The sequence below is a fragment of the Diplotaxodon limnothrissa genome, linkage group LG14 (assembly GCF_057381915.1).
Source record: "Diplotaxodon limnothrissa isolate DT_005_m linkage group LG14, D_limnothrissa_male_GT1.1, whole genome shotgun sequence".
In the NCBI taxonomy this organism is placed as follows: domain Eukaryota; kingdom Metazoa; phylum Chordata; class Actinopteri; order Cichliformes; family Cichlidae; genus Diplotaxodon; species Diplotaxodon limnothrissa.
In genome coordinates this window covers 25,850,797-25,867,178 of record NC_140609.1, presented here as the reverse complement: position 1 = coordinate 25,867,178, position 16,382 = coordinate 25,850,797, and the positions used below count along the sequence as shown (strand labels likewise).

The 16,382-nt window shown below is 43.2% G+C and overlaps 1 protein-coding gene across 1 annotated transcript in view; it reads right to left on the bottom strand.

The window, feature by feature from the left end:
• Positions 1–16,382, bottom strand: part of sipa1l3 (signal-induced proliferation-associated 1 like 3) — a 90,298-nt gene that overhangs the window by 8,544 nt on the left and 65,372 nt on the right. Inside the window, exons 4-12 of the mRNA XM_085370458.1 lie at positions 14,323–15,304; positions 10,413–10,543; positions 7,783–7,971; positions 7,090–7,264; positions 6,591–6,694; positions 4,831–4,988; positions 4,151–4,736; positions 3,172–3,270; positions 2,905–3,080 (exon numbers count right to left, since the gene is read on the bottom strand). Coding sequence (XP_085226584.1) covers positions 2,905–3,080; positions 3,172–3,270; positions 4,151–4,736; positions 4,831–4,988; positions 6,591–6,694; positions 7,090–7,264; positions 7,783–7,971; positions 10,413–10,543; positions 14,323–15,304 — 2,600 coding nt within the window. The remainder of the gene's footprint in view (positions 1–2,904; positions 3,081–3,171; positions 3,271–4,150; positions 4,737–4,830; positions 4,989–6,590; positions 6,695–7,089; positions 7,265–7,782; positions 7,972–10,412; positions 10,544–14,322; positions 15,305–16,382) is intronic.

Here is a 16,382-nt window from a genome sequence, read left to right as displayed (position 1 = left end):
AGAGAATTAAAAGCATGACACTTAAAATGCTGCTGTTTCCCTCCAAAACTCCAAGGTTATCTCCTTTACACAGCCTTCATGTGTAGTTTTTGATCCTCAGCACGGGTCAGTAAATGCAGCAGCCCTGAACTGTAGCTGAACCAGAACAGCGGTTTCTGTACCGAGTTCAGTGCGTGGAAACTGCTCAATAAATCTCCCCCAAATGCTCCACATTATTGTCGTCTCATAACTTACTTTGTGGATGCTCAAACACACTGCAGACATGTAACAGAGCTCACTAATGAGCTCCCCTGACGCCAATGGAGGGAGAAAGAGAGCAAAGTAAACCGATTATTGGCACATCAGGACTCCATCTCTCCTACTGCGAGACTGAGGTCAAGTGTGTGTGTCTGTGTATATGTGTGTGAGAGAGAAATATCCAATCTCATCAAACAGCTCCTGAATCAGAGTCTTGGTAGACACAGCAGATATGTTTAGTAAAGGCACGCAAGGTTGCCTTGGTTGTACAATCACGCATCAAATAATTATGAATCTGTTTTTAAACCAAAGATCACACAGATATTCACTCTTTCAGCTCCCTCTGACTAAATAAATAAAAACAGCATGTAAGTAGCCCAGCACATGTCTTTTACACATCATCATCATTACTCCATTCACAAAGCCTCACTGAGGGAGGGAAGGAGGCATCAAATATGCATACTGGATGGCATTTAACATGAGACTAATGAAGAGAGGAGGAAATGAGCAGGAAAATGCTGTGAGGGTGAGGATTTAAAGTGAGGCAGAGTGGGATAAAGGCCATGAGGACAGAGTGTGTGTAGTATAAACTTTCATTATTAAACAATACGCATGTGGCGTATTAAGGCAATAATGCTGTTACCTTGTCTGACGTAAGTCTATTAATTTTCAGTTATTTACGTTTAATGGATGAATAAAAGTGTCTGTTATGCTTGGATAAATTAGACCCCAATGATAAATTCACCACAGCATCAGAGGGGGGAGTGCATTTTTGTTTTGGGGGTGGTTATAAAGTCTTTGGGGGCACCAAAAGTTCCTGTAAGCAGCAGAACAAAAATAAAGTCAGAACAAAGAAGTCCATTATAGTTTCCCCAAACATGTTTTTGCTTAAAATTGGCTTCAACGATGAATCAAATGTTTGTTTTTAGCACACATGTTAGCAGAATATCTGTGAGGCTCCTCAAAGTGCTGCTTGGACAAAACATTTCAAGATGTCATCGTGTGCTTTGGGAAACTGTGCAGGGGATACATGTTTCTTTTATACAGTGTGATTATTCATTTAACCTTGAAAATAATCAGCTGACTAATCCACAGTGAAAACACGCTGCAGCCATGTCCACGGTAAAACACAAACACAACACAGACGTCCTCAAAAACACCACCAGCTGATTTCAAATGACATGTGCATTAAACCAAAAGACACACAAGTCGATGCACATGTGGTCGGGATATTTTCATCAACAACGGAATGAGTCAAATCCAATCAGTATCAATACGGTTACATAACAGCAGCGCGGGCTAACACAAACGCAGGAAGAGAGCACAAACCTTAGAGAGAGCAGAGCCTCAATCTGCCGGCATTCAGTGTTCCTCCCATCACGCTGGCTGATGTGACACAGCTGGAGCTCGTGCACGCACGCACGCACTCGTGCACGCACACAGTCAAATACACAGTGCCAGAAGTCACACCTTCTCCCCGTCGTATCTGTCCATCTTGCACGTTCAGAGCCGAGAAAGAACGGCAAAGAAAAAGCCCTTCCAACTTTGGTCTCTCTCTCTCTCTTTTCTTTCTTTTTCTCTTCCACCCACTGCTCTAACTCTCGGCGGTGTTGAGACACGTCCTCCTCACCCAGCGCTTCTCTGCCTCTCCTGCTCATAACACTCAACCCTGCCTCCCTCTCTCTCTCTCTCTTTCACTCTCTCCCTCCCTCCCTCCCTCTTTTCCTGTCCTTTTCATTCGCACAGGGCGTGCATTTTTAATTAATCACTTCCACTCCTTTATTTATTTATATTTTTTGTGGACCTTTTTTCTCCTGCAGATTCCAGGCTTTAATCTCATGCAATCTGCTTGCCTGGCACACAACAGCAAATGAGTCGGATGGGGAGAGAGAGGAAGAATGAAATACAAGACTCTAATTATCAGTTGCTCCAATGCCACAGTACCATGTGTGTGTTTGTGCATGTGTGTGTGTCAAAGGGATTTAAGTTGGCGTAATTAAACTGCCTCCAGCATTAAAGAAATCTAACCACTGTGCGATCACACAGCCTGACACAATTACTGTATTTAGGAGCTCTGGTTCTCGGTCACAAGTGTGCGCGCACACACACACGATTATCTTTTCACCTCAGTAACACCACATCAGCGTCTCATAAGGTCTCGTTATTCTGTCTCAATCAAGGCCTCGTGTGTGGATGAAAGGATGGAAAAGGGTGACGGCAGGGAAAAGATATAAATGATGTGGAGGAGAGGAAGTGACACAATAGCAGAGATGAGCAGATATGAAGAAGAAAGGAAGGCGGATTGTAGCTAATTCACGTTAAACAAATGCTTCTTTCTTTTTGTCTGTGTGCCTCATTTCGCCCGCTTCCTTTTCAGCCACGCATCTTTCTTTCTCTCTGTTTGCTCGCTTCCTCTTTTCACACACTCCCACACAGAATCATCAGAACATTGGAGTCTGGCCACTATCTCTGCCAGGCTTTTGTGTGTTGGAGTAATGAGTGTCCTGCGCTCTCTTCTAGCTCGCTCTTGTCCTTCCACTTCTGCCCACTTACACTGAGCGCGCTCCTGTGCTGTAACCCACTGTCCAAACATCTGCATTCATGACAGCTGTTTACAAATGAAGCTCGAAAGGATTCAAAGGAAACCACACGCAGACTGCCACGCACCTACGAGGCCCGCCTTCTTCGTATGGAGGAATGATGATAACTTTGACTGTCACCGATGTCCTCAACAGGTCAATCATCTGCTCGTGCGTCAGTGTCACTGCAGCCACCTTACAGATCTCCACTAACCGGCTACCCTGCCTCAGGCCTGCCTGCCAGGCGAAGCCGTACTCCTCCACCTGGATGAAAAACAAAACAAAAGCAGAGCATTTATGCGCGGCCAAGAATCTTCAGAGTGCTTCAAAATTAGATCTGGTCATCTGACGGTACCTCAGCTACGGTGCCATCCAAGCGAACGTGGAAGCCCAGCTGTCCCAGTCCATTTCTCCTTAGTGTCATATCCACAGTTTCACATCCCACTGTCAACAACTACACAAACAGAAGGAAAAAAAAATCATATCAGATTTACAGTATTAGCTTGTTATATATATGGACTAACAAACTAAAGATCATCATAGCAAAGTAACAACCAGGTGATGATGACTTCTTACCCAGCACTGGGTCAACTTTTCAGTCTCAACTCTGCATGTATTTGGTGCTTTTAGTAAGATTAACTCATTTTTAAATATTTCATTTTCTGCTGGATTAACTCAAAGCTTGATCGAGTCCAGGAAATCTCCTCTTCCCAGCGTTTAATTCATCACTTTTTTCAGAGATTATCACAATTTGAAAGGCCTCAGATGAGCCAGTGCAGACAGTGGCATAGCTTCATTGAAAAAGGAAGACAACCACAAAAACATAAAGCAAAAAAAAACAAAACACAGAATACAGTGTGAATGTTGACACAATGACTTGCCTTTGAATTTAGTTTTTCAGTGGAATGAAAACCAACATCCACTGTGGAAATCCCCTGAGCTTAAAGGAGTATAAAAGAATGAAGGTGTTGCACTGATTTGGTCTAATAAACTTCAATAACCACATGAAACATTTCTGACTACAGGAAGCTCTAAAGAATAATTTTGTGCAAGCAGTATGTCTTGTTTGCACTAGACATACAGGGGCACAAATCCAAACAGATGAGGAAAGTTTCATGTTATTTTACTCTAAGAGTTGGTGAGAAAGCAACAAAGCAATAAAAAAAACAACACACACACCAAAGGATGTAAAGAAAACTACAGGCTGGAGAACAAGGAAGTAAACAAGACATGACACAACTGTGTTTGCACTGTAGTCTTTCTACAAGATCTGCTTACAGCACAGCCTGCATGACCCCAAATCCCAAGATCAAGTCTTTGCTCCAAGGTCTCACCTTTAACCTCTGCACCATCTCCCTGATGTCCTGTGCACCTCCCTCTGGCACTCGAACTGCAATGTGGTCTCCTCTGCCGTAGAAGATCTTCAGTGCCAGCCGCTCCGGCGTCCAGCCGATCACGTCTGCACAGAAACAGTTGAACACCACCTCTTTGGTGGAGCAGTCTATGAGGACGATGTATTCAGCCGACACACCCAAGGCACAGGGGAGTTCTGCTCCCCCTCCTCCGCTAAAGTCCTGGGCCTGGACTCTCCAGGCGACCGCCCCGGCAGCACCCAGCTCCGCTCCCTCTCTCGCCTTCGTGCGCTCCCGTTTCTTAGATGCGAGGGAGATGAGGTTGTTTAATTTGCCGGCTGAATCCAGCGGCGTGCTGCTGACATAGTTCTCGGCCAGGTCGCGCAGGTACTCCTGCCGTGTTCGCGTCGCCATGGTGTGGAACTTCTCAGACTTGTGTGCTGCGTTTTCTGCGTTGATGACTTTGGCGAGAAGGAAGTTACGAAAGGTCTCTGGGTCCCGGAAGGTGACGCCGCTGGGGATGGGTGGTCCAAAGGGGGGCACATCCTTCATTCGCGTCACGGCAACACTGAGAGGCGGGAACAGTATTGGAAGTGAGATCCTAATTAATAACGTGCACCACGTGTATAGAAACATGAGTTTGTGCTGATGTAAACATTTACCTGTAATAGGTGTTTTCAGAGCAGGGGTTGTGAACACGAACAATAACAAAAACGTGCTGGAAGTGTGAACGAATATTTTGCGGGGTGAAGGGCAGCGCTCCGGGCTCCTGAAAGATGATGGTGACAATATCGTTCCCTATGTGCCTCTTTCTCAGGAGCTGAGCAGGAGAGAAGACATAAAAACGATAAATTAATAAAAACGAGCGAGCGTAATTGGCATTCACACGACTGACTCAGTGAACGACAGAATGTCCGACAGGGGAAAAGAGAGATTAAGACACTCGCTGTTAGACACCAAGCAACAGCTCTTTACGTAATTTGTTTTGCGGGTTCTGTGTGGGCTATTTGTGTCTGTGTGTGTGTGCGTTAGCTTGTCTGTCTATCTGCGTTTATGTAGGAGACGTGGCACACAGTGCAGGCTGTGTCTGTGGTGCGGTGCTTGCCAATCTGCTCTTCATCTGCAAAGAGAAGTGTGAAAATACCAATTATGTAATGCAGCCCACTGTTTGGCTCCTGTGCAGTACCACAGGAGCATCCTTCACTCGTACCCAGGCTGCTGTGTGAATATTTGAATTGCACTTCATGTTTTTTTTACAGTAGCATGAAAATCTGGGCTATTTGGGGCCTCTTATGTATTAGCATATCATCATTTTCTATTTCAGCGTTTTGAATGTGACCCTTCATATGCATGATTCACCTGTTATTTACAGCAAATTTCTTCATTGTTCATTTAACCCAAGAACAGTTGTGCAGGTGAAGTTAGTGTTCTCCTTTATCCTGAATTCAGGAGTCATCACAGCAGCTTATGTTTCAACCTTCTTTTGCTTCTCCAGTCACTGAGGGTTATTTTTGCAGTGAGATGATGCCATCTAGAGGTTCAACTGAGTAAGTAAACCTCCTTGCTGTTGCAGCCCCTAAAGCCTCTGGATGGAGTTATTGTGCTGTTATAAACACCTGACACCAACACTCAGCTGTTCGAACATTTCAACGATTTCACATTTTCTCATGTTACTAAAAGATGAGGAGATTATCAAAAAGCTTTTTCTATAATAAATAACTGATTGCTGGTATGGATATGGCAACAGTGAAGTTTAATTAACAAGATTAATGTATGTTTAATGACACCTCTTTGGCCTAAACTGCTCTGCTCTGACATACTGACACATTCAAAAGTGTGCACTAATCCCGAGCACCTGCAGGCACATGTGCACACTCGAGACAGGCTCTTACGCAAATACTCAGGCAAACTGTAAAAAATACCAACATGCTGAATTTTACACACTCTTGAGCGACACCAGCACATGCTGGGAACGCACAGCATCCAGAAGATCATGCAAGAAGAAAAATTTAGTCAAATTTAAAAAAAAAAAAAAAGATAGAGAGGGAAAGTAAGAGGAAGAAAATATACTAATAACTACACTGCTGAACCCCACCCAACTCTGATCCAGACAAACAATGAAAGAAGAGACAGCCAGAAAGGAAAGAAATACCAAGACACAGAAAACAAAGACTATAAAAACACAAGAGGCTGAATAAAAACAAAAAATTCCAAATGAAGAGGTCGACAAAAGTCACAAGTTTCCACTTCATGAATTCTTGCCGTCGTTTACGAGCCAGAGAAAAAATAGCAGAAGAAGCCTCAGCTAACAAACACAGACGTGCTTTCAAAGGCTGTGTGACAACAAAGCATCGACTTGGATGTTTTTTTTTCTTTAGAGACGTACACCAGTGTTGGTGCTTTACTTAGGTGGGGCTGTTACCTGCTGTGGGTTGCTGGGCATGTATGGCAGCATGGTGGACACGTGGAACATTATCTCATAGCCCTGGTAGGTGGTGTACAGGGAGTGGGTGCCCGTAGAGTCCGCTGGAGGAAAGATATTTGTTGAAAGTCAGCAGCTGTTGACCACACATTAGTCAAAGTTTCTGATGATGCATTCACTGTGTAACCCCCGGTTTTATGACACATATGCAACATTACTGACTGATGAGTCTGTTAAATGTAGTGAATTCATGAAAACTAAAGATGCTGCAGGAGTTACTGTGTAAACATTCTTTATGGCTTTATCGAGACAAGTGAGTGTCTTTATGAAGAACATCCTTTAAAACCTAAAATACTCATTTCACAGTTTATTTGCATTTTTCTTTTGAGAATAGGAAACAGTAATGAAATGATACATTGAAACCACTTCTTCAGCAATGAGACCAACATGTAAAAATATGATTTCTAAAAGCGGATGCTATGCTGCAGAGCGTTCTTACTCTTGGTGTCGAGCTGTGCAGCGTATTTGGTGAATCCTTTGAGAAGCACCTGCTCCCCGAGCAGCTCCAGGAAGGCAGAGAAGGCGGGCGATGCCTCCTCGTTGTTGTACATCTCCTCCTCTGTGCTCTGCCCTGCACGGCACAGCAGAACACCCACCTTGTGCTTCTGACTTAACTACAAGGCAGAAGAGACACGATGTTAATATTACACAAGCAGAACAAGCACGAGCAGCTGAGAGACCACACACACAAACACAGCTGAAACACAGCACTCTGAAGGTTAATGCCAACAAACAAGCTTTTAACCCAAAAGTAACGTATATCTGGACTTGTTTACACACAGCTTTGTTGATCTATAAACCACCTGCACAAACAACCCAACAGCTCAGTTGTTGGCAAAATACCTCCACCCTACACTTCTCCCTCCATTAAATGAAAGGTGAGATAACATGGCCAAACATTACAGCTTGTATGGTTACTCACTCATGCTCAAACGTACCACACCCTTTTTCTTACAGCTTTCCCTGTACAACACTGCACTTTGCACCAGCACTAAATCAGTTACCCAAGTCTCACACACTACCTGAGAACACCACGTGCCACAGCTTCCCCTTATTAGTGTACAATTTTACTCTGCAGTCTTCCAGCTTGCTGGAACAGCTGTTCGGTGCACTCAGTGCACCGTAAACTCACCCCCTGTTCATCCAGTTTAAGGAGCTGCTCTGTGACTTTGGCCGTGCTGAGCGCCAGTCTCAGACAGGACACGTTGAGTTCGGGGACGACCTGTTCCAGGACCTCTTTGAGTGGCAGACCCCGAACGGTGCCATGCTTCCCCGTAGACGCCACTGCATCTTCTAAAATGGAGCCGCGCAGCGTCACCAGCTGTGGGTTCAGAACAACATTAGTTTAAAAAACAAAACAAACTGGAAGCAATTTGAGCTTCCTACATAACAAATATTATTCAAGTGTCATGGTTGAAATGTCAAGAAAATTTATATTCCGCCCCCCAAAGGTGTTACAGTGAATATAACCTCATGATGTGGGAAACAACAGATCAGTGTGATTATAGTAACCAGCCTTGCTAATGATGTGATGATGTGCATCGTTCTTGTTTGTGATAAAACCACTGGATTTATTGCTGTTGTTTTGATTTTTTTAACCCATCGATAAATTTAAATAGTTAAGCAGTAAATTTCTTTTTGCATGGTCTTAAAGTTTAATGCTTTCTGCTGTTTAGTGTTTTTCCTTTAAGGGCTCAAGTTTTAGATTTTTGGTTGGACATTTATGTTGTACACCTTAAACATAAATAAAAAAAATATTTAGATTAAGTAATAATAAGAACAGTCTTAGTTTTTAAATTCTTATTTTTTGGATTTATTTCTTGTTCCTTTTTTTCTTTGTTGACATAAAACTTCTGAAGTGAATTGAACTTTAGTGTATCAGACATATTGGCTTTGTGGGTTGGGTATTTATGAAATAATAAAGCAGCATTGCCGTAAAAAAGTAACAATAATGTTGATGTTGAACTCTACTGAGAGAGGTCAGAGGTCGCTGTACTACACTTTTGAGAAAAAGGGGTTTGGATGATTCACAGTATGGGAGTCTGAAGCAGGTCGGTCCATCAGATCACATTAATGGCGCCCTGCTGCCCTGAAGCATCTTCCTGTTTGTCAAACACGCACGCAGTGACAGGCGTCTGCATGGAGGCTTTAAGTTCAGCGGTGTTGTGAATCAAGATTCTGCTCAGTATTGTGCTGCTTCCTGATCAGGGGGAACTGACCTGCTTCAAAACAGTTAGACTATAATAACCTCTGGGAGGAGTGGGCTGCTGCTTCTCACTTGCAGACTGATTAAAAATGTATGGCGGTCTCTGGAGCTGGCAGAGGCCGGAGAGACAGCTGAACCTCAGCGACTCGGGTCTGCCGCAAGGAAATGAAGCCCGACCGACCCACGGCTGAAGTTACGCAGATATCGTTTCAACTCGTCAGCCTGTGAGCAAGGCCGAACGAGTGACTGCGATGTGCTGAGCAGAAATATCAGAGGGGGGGGGCTGTTTGAATGTGTGACAGAGGAGAAAGAGGAAGTCTCCCCACCTTGCTGTGTCAGCACAGAATTAAATGACAGGCTTAGGGGGATGGATATTTGAGAGCGGCTGTGGCTTGAGTGGGAGAGAATAAAGTCCGCAATCAATCTCCTTTTTTCTCTGTGTGGGAACAGTGGGCCTGGACTGTGTCTGTTAGCTTAGCTCTGTGTACTTAGATGGTGGAGAGGCTCCATTGTTATACCAGAGCTACAGTGATGAGGCCAGGCAGCCATGTAATCCTGCTAAAAACAACACAGCACAGCCACAAAGAAGGACACACTCAGGCTAAGACTGCATTAACACAATGAGGAGAGGCGAGCTTGTTGTTCGAGCGGTCTTTATGATGCTAAACCGGTAAAATATATTGATTGAGATTAAGCCAATTACTTCACAAGACCTCTGACACAAACTGTGCTGTGTTATCATTTTAAATGCCAACCATGCACAAAATAAAAATAAAAAAAAACCCCCATAAGACTGAGCTGAGCAGAAAGTGAGGTCTAAGTGGTGTGAACACTAGCACTAACTATTAATTTCCAGAATTTTCATCCATTTTCCAACAGCTTATCCCACCTGTCATAGGATGAGAGGCAGGATACACCCTGGACACGCTGCAGGGCTAACACAGAGAAAGAACCATTCACACCTTCAGATAATTTAGAATTGGTAGCCCCGCATCGAGATAGTCTCCAACTATTTCAGTTACAGTAAACTTAATGTCTTTCAGTTTTGGACTGTTAGTCAAACTACAAGAGTCATTCTACTTGACTTCGGTAAACTGAGATGGACAATTTACATTAATTAGTAGGAAAATAATCATCAGTTGTGTCTCTGAACAAAGATGTCTTTCCAAAATTGTGTCTTGGAAACTGTGGAAGTAAAACCTCTGAAAAAAACCAAGAATGGATGCAGAGAATCTGAAAACTAATTCTCTACAATCATCAGCCCATCATTTACCACATCATGAGTGTCTGATCCATCAAAGAGGAGAAGTAGCTGGCTGTGGGAGCAGCCCGTGTTTGGTTTGGCTTTAATGTGCTTGGACTGAGCAGGTGGAATTTTCCACTGACAGAGAGCAGAAGAGGGATGAGCAGAGGGGCGAGGGGACAGAGGGAAGGTTATAATGAGGGCACGTGTCACAGGTAGGCCTGGAGAAACTGAAAGCAGTTGCGTAATTAACAGACTCTGACTGGAAACCCCCGTGATCAGCATATAAACACATAAACACACACACGCATACCTCGCTCGTCCTGACGATGAGTCGGTACTGGTACTGGTCTTTCAGGTCTTTGGTGTCTTCCAGTTTCTCTCTGCGGATGCTCAAGGCCACAGGGCCCAGCTTATCGTCTGTCCCGAAGTAGTTTGAGAGCTCTGGAGGAGGTCAGAGACAACCAAGGTTAAAGTCTGAGAAGCAGAGAAAGTTCTGTGTCTGAACATGTGCCTGTGTTGTGTCTACACCTCAGTGTGCCAGCAGACAGGCGATCAGATGAGTTTTCCAATAATAAAAGAAGAAGCAGCAGCCAAAAAAATGCTATCAGTGATGAGTCGAGCATCGGAAATGTAATCTTCATCTACTTCCACATCGTTTCCAGATTCTCTCTAACTGCTTAATCCTTGAATGAGAGTAAACTGACCAGCTTTATGTTTTGGAGTGTTTTTGGAGCCATAAAATCAGATAACAACCACCTTTTTGTTTGCCCTGGAAAACTGATGAATTTATTAAAATCCTGTTTAAGGTAATCCTGTTTAAGAAAGGACTCTATGAACTGTACGCATTAATTTATTTTTAATTATTTTACCTCGAAGGCAAACTCTAGAGATCAACAATCTCTTTTATGAGAGGCTCCTGGGTGCAGATAGTGATCTTTAACCTGCATGATGGCAGAAGAAACCGAAACTCTGAGAGAAAACCCACGCACACACAGTGAGAACAAACTCCAAACGCTAATATGAGGCACAGCACAGTCTACAGACCCACCATGCTGCTTCCCTATTTAAAAATAAATAACACGTTTTAATTACAGTAGCTGCACAGAGAGAAATTATCTAGGCAACATACCTCACAATGATTTAAATCAGTAATATCAACATGACTACATGTATAATGAGCACAAAGCAGCAGAAGTGGCTACAGAAATGTGTTGAGGTTCACAACATGACTGAGAAGGAGAGTAAGCAGCACATATAACACACTGGCTCTCAAATTATTCTGTCATGTCCCACTTCACAGGATGAAAAAGTTCACAAGCACTGAACTGATACATAAGAAATGAGATGAATGGGAAAGAACTTGACTTACAGAGACTGTCTGGATGTTGTGTAATTCATGTGTACTTAGCAGGCCTGACAGATGAGGCAGCATGACCTTTAGAATGAGACCATTAAAAGGAGAAATATGTCCTCAGCCTTGTAACTCAAGGAAGTGAATAAAATGTAATGTCCACAGCAGTCAATTAGCATTGTCGGCACAACACGTTCATCTATTAAAGGGGCCGAGACAGAGTTATCGCCACACTATACTAGCATCTTGCCGATATTCCTCTAAAGCTCATAAGCTGAGCCATGCTAATGCCAGTGCTGCAGGCATTATGGAAAGAAACACAAATTCTCCAGAACTGTGAGGAGGAATCCAGTTTGACAAGTACTCCTCCTCCATCCCACCGCTGGAGTGAACGGGGATGATGGGCACGTTAGGAGACTCGGGCCTGATCAGCTTCTACGCCACGTCCTGTGGTGCAAATGTCAGCTTTTTGATGAGGCTTTCTGACGTGCACACGCACACAATCTCTGCAGCGTTTTGGGGGACAGCTAAGCTGGAAACAAGTCAGCAGATGAACATATTTTTGGAATGATAACCTTTATCTGTGTGGCTGCAGGCCTGCCTCTGTCTCTCTCTCTCGCTCACACACACACACACACACACACACACACACGTGCGGCTAACAGCATCTGTCACTAATTAGGCTTCAGCCAGATGATGCACGCCAGAGGGAAGTTTCATCAACAGTGTCAGAAGAGGTGATGCTGACAAGAAATGCCCAATGACAAGCTCACACAAACCGCCTCCTCTGAAAATTGGTGTGACATTTGACCTTTAACAACAGATCTAAAACAACTGTTGTTAAGTGCTCCTCCCGACCTGCAGAAAGGCAGGTGGCGTATCATCAGGTCAGAGTTTGCCAGCAGAACAGACAGGTACACGTGTAAGAAAAACTGTGGGAGGTTGGCCAGCTCAGCGCTGGGGCCCAGCTGGATATAAAGAGCTGCAGGATGAGATGTGAGAAACTCTGAATGGACAAACAACATCGTCACAATCTAACTCCAACGGATGACAGCAAGAGGCACAAATTGGATTATAAAGGAAGATCATTACGTCAGTATTGTTGAGCTCTCAGTAGTGATTAACACCAGTGGGCGGACATCATCCGACAAGATGAAGAAATTTGACTACTTTTAAAGACTTATTAGTCACTTAGAAAAGAGAAAGAAAAAGCAGAGCAAGTGTTTCTTGTTTCAGAAACTACATCTGGACACATATAAGCAGTAATCAAAAACAAGAATGAAAAACATTGGGTTTCAATGTGGAAAACGTATGTCTGTAAATCTGTTCCACGGTTTAAAAAAAATCTGTTAGCATCTAGCATCTAGTTTTATAGTGCTCACTTTCAGGGTACTTAGATTTTAAAACATAAAGATAATTTATACAATTTTATTACTGAGACTGAATGTTTATGAAGTATAACTGTTGTGTCTTTCAATCAGATTAATGGCTCTCATGAGTGAGAAGTGATTTCTGTTGTCTCGGTTACTAGAAACTCATCAAAGAAAAAAAAACCAAAATTTCCAGAAGCCTCGCAGTTTTGAACAAAGTGAAACAATTCCTTGATAAAGATGCACTTCGTACTCTGTACTGTACCCTGGTTCTTCCATATCTTACATATTGTGTGGAAGTGTGGGGAAATACATATAAAAATACAACTAATCCATTAGTCACAGTACAGAAACGAGCACTGCGTATTATTCACAAGGCTGGTTATCTAGATCATACTCACAAATTCTTTCTTCAGGCAAAGTTACTTAAATTCCAGGATCTGGTTAATTACAATACATCCATAATTTTGTATAAAGCTTTTACTAAACTTTTACCGGCAAATTTACAAACTAGATTTGAAATTCGAGAAAAGGTTTATAATGTGAGAGGCTTTGGAGAATTCAAATTACCCAGAACTCGAACAACCCGTAAAGGCTTTTGTGTGTCTGTATGTGGTGTGAAAATCTGGAACAGTCTGAGTTTACAACTGAAACAATGCAAAAATATTCATAGATTTAAATTTCTCTACAAACAGTTGGTCTGGTCACAGTATACTCAATGATGGGTTTTAGTGTGCTCTGTAATGTCTGTCCTCTTACCATTGCTGGTATGGATTCCAAAATAAAAAAAAAAAAATAAAGTGTGCGTATGTATGTACATATATGTACTTGTGTGTGTAGATATATATGTATGTATATGTATGTGTGTTTGTTACTTGTAGTTATTACTGCCTGTTACCTGTGGTAATGCAATTTATAATTTATATATTCTGTATTCAGTTATGAAGGCTCTAATTGTTGGTTGCGAGCTGCCGCTTAGATGCTTGTATCTGCCCGGGGCTGTTGATGGGTCTGTATGCAATGATGGGCGTAGCTGCGGGAAGTTTATTGTTTTTTTTTGTTGATGAGTGAGTATAGGGGTGGGATTTAATAAGTTTTCTTTGTCCCACTCCTTTTTCAGGCAAGTTTTGTTTTTTGTTTTGTGTATTTTATGTTCAATATAGGTATTTGTTGTGCCTGAAAATGAATAAATAAATGAATGAAATGAAATGAAAAGATAGAACATCCTAACATGTCGCATCTTGTTCTTGTTTCATGTTCTTTGTAAGTCAATTTTCATCGCTGTGTTTGCCGGAAGTAAGCGTACCATGCTAAATGTGTCAGAAACTGAGCCCTACCCTTTTCTTATTAACTCAAGAGACTCTTGGAAATGAAAACTTCTGGTGATTATGACATGAACACAGCTGGCAGTTAGATCAAAGAGTATTTATAGCATTGACAGTGGAAGTGATGGCTCTGCAGCAGAGTGAGTGTGTTAACTGTGTATGACTCAGTGCTACCTTTTCCATGGAAGTAGTCTCTGTAGTACCTAGCGCCCAGGTCTACATGCTCTATGCTGTACAGTTTCAGTCTTTCCAGTCTTGTAGCCTGCTCTTCAGTGGCCACCTCCACCACTGACACGCTGGCGTTACTCTTCCTTAGCCATCCCCTCCCCCCGTCCCCTCCTCCTCCATCTCCTCCTCGTTCTAATGACGAGCTGAGGAAGCTGATGTTGCGCTCTCCGTGGCCTCCGGTTTCATTGAGGAAGTGTGGGCAGGAGAGGAGAAGTGGACTGGAGCTCTGGGCTCCAGCGCCATCTAGAGGGTCCACACCCAGTGAGGGTGTGGTGGAGCCCTGGTCGAGGCTCAGAGTCAGATCCTCGATGCTGGAGTAAATGGGGTCGTTTACACTCGCTGAGGATCTGGAGACTGACAGAGACACTGAGGCTGCTGATGCTCCCGTGGCCGTGTTTCTCCTCTGCGTGACAAAGCCACGCTGAGCCGCTGCCTCGTGGAGGTCAAACAGGATGCTCTGAGCGTCAAAGTGGACAAAGCTTTTTGGACACACCCACGATTTAAAGGAGGAATTGATGGCAGCTCGTGTTCCCCTGTCCTCAACAGTTTCTCCTTTCCCTCCATCCAGCTCCCCTCTATTGGAGCTCCGAAGTTTCCGAAACAAAGAGGAGGTGCCCAGCGACGACTCTGTCCCTCCACTTTTCTTTCTCACTCTCTCAGTGCCGTCTTTCCTTCCTGTCTCTCTGTCTTCCACACCTGTGGGACCAGGTGAGGGCGCTGAGGGGAGAGGTCCAGGTGGCGAGTCTGGAGCACGCAGCAGCTCGCCGATTTGTATGGGTGCAGAGCTGCGCTGGTCAGGCCTCTCCTGGCGGAACTGGCTGATCATGTCAAAGAAGCTCTGGTCAGGGATGCCTTGGATGTCGATGGAGGAGGTGCTACCGTATTCCCTGAACCGGTTCCCCAATCCGCCATCTCCTCGAGCCTCCACCTTTATGCAAGAAGAGGAGACAATTTCAATGTGTGATAACAGCTCAGTGGTTAGAACATCAGCCTTTTATCGATCTAGGAGCAGATTTTAGACAAATCTGAAAGCTGTCAATCAAACCAGTCACACAGAGAGCTCCTCAAATAAAAAAAAAAAAAAATCTATAAAAAAGAAATATCAGTGCTTCAATGAAACAAGAATAAAGGCTGAACAATGTCTAGATTTCTTATACTGCGGATTTTATAATTAAGTTACAATTAACAGTTTGGTATACATTGTTAAAAAGCCAAGTGAATCCGTAATAATAATAATAATAATAATGGATTGGATTTATATAGCGCTTTTCAAGGCACCCAAAGCGCTTTACAATGCCACTATTCATTCACTCTCGCATTCACACACTGGTGGAGGCAAGCTACGGTTGTAGCCACAGCTGCCCTGGGGCAGACCGTAGTACATTTTGGACTGACAGAGAGTAATTTAAAGACCTCACTCTAACGTGTGGTTCGCTTTTTAGTTTCTGTCAGTTTACTTAAATCCTGGCAACCTGCCAGAACCTACACAGACATATTCTTAAGATGTCTTTATCAGATGTCTGATTTCTTCTGCAGGTGGCCTGGAGGTAAGGGAACAGCCAAAAACATCTGCAACAATCTCATTAGGTTAGCATGTCAACCCATACTAACTACAGCTGAAAATAAATAAACCTGCACAACAACAACATCATGAATTCACAGAGCAAGTGACATGAAAATGTAAAACTTCACTTCATTAATCACATTAAAGTAAAGCAGGACAGAATTTTAAAACCGCAGATATGTGATTTCAGCATAGCTTGAAAAGTTAATACCATTAAATCCGCCTGTCAAAGCTTGATAAACTATTTGTTTAAATGTTAATGGAAGATCATCTGTAACCGCAGACATGTGCCACAGCATCTGTGATAACAGAAAGGAGTTTAGACTAAACACGCAGTAACAACATTTTAAGTTTTTAAAGTTTTCTTGGACGGTGTAAATATGTCCACAGAGCAGATTGCAGAGCTGTATCACCTGCATTCAGTCACTGGTGTTTGTGGATG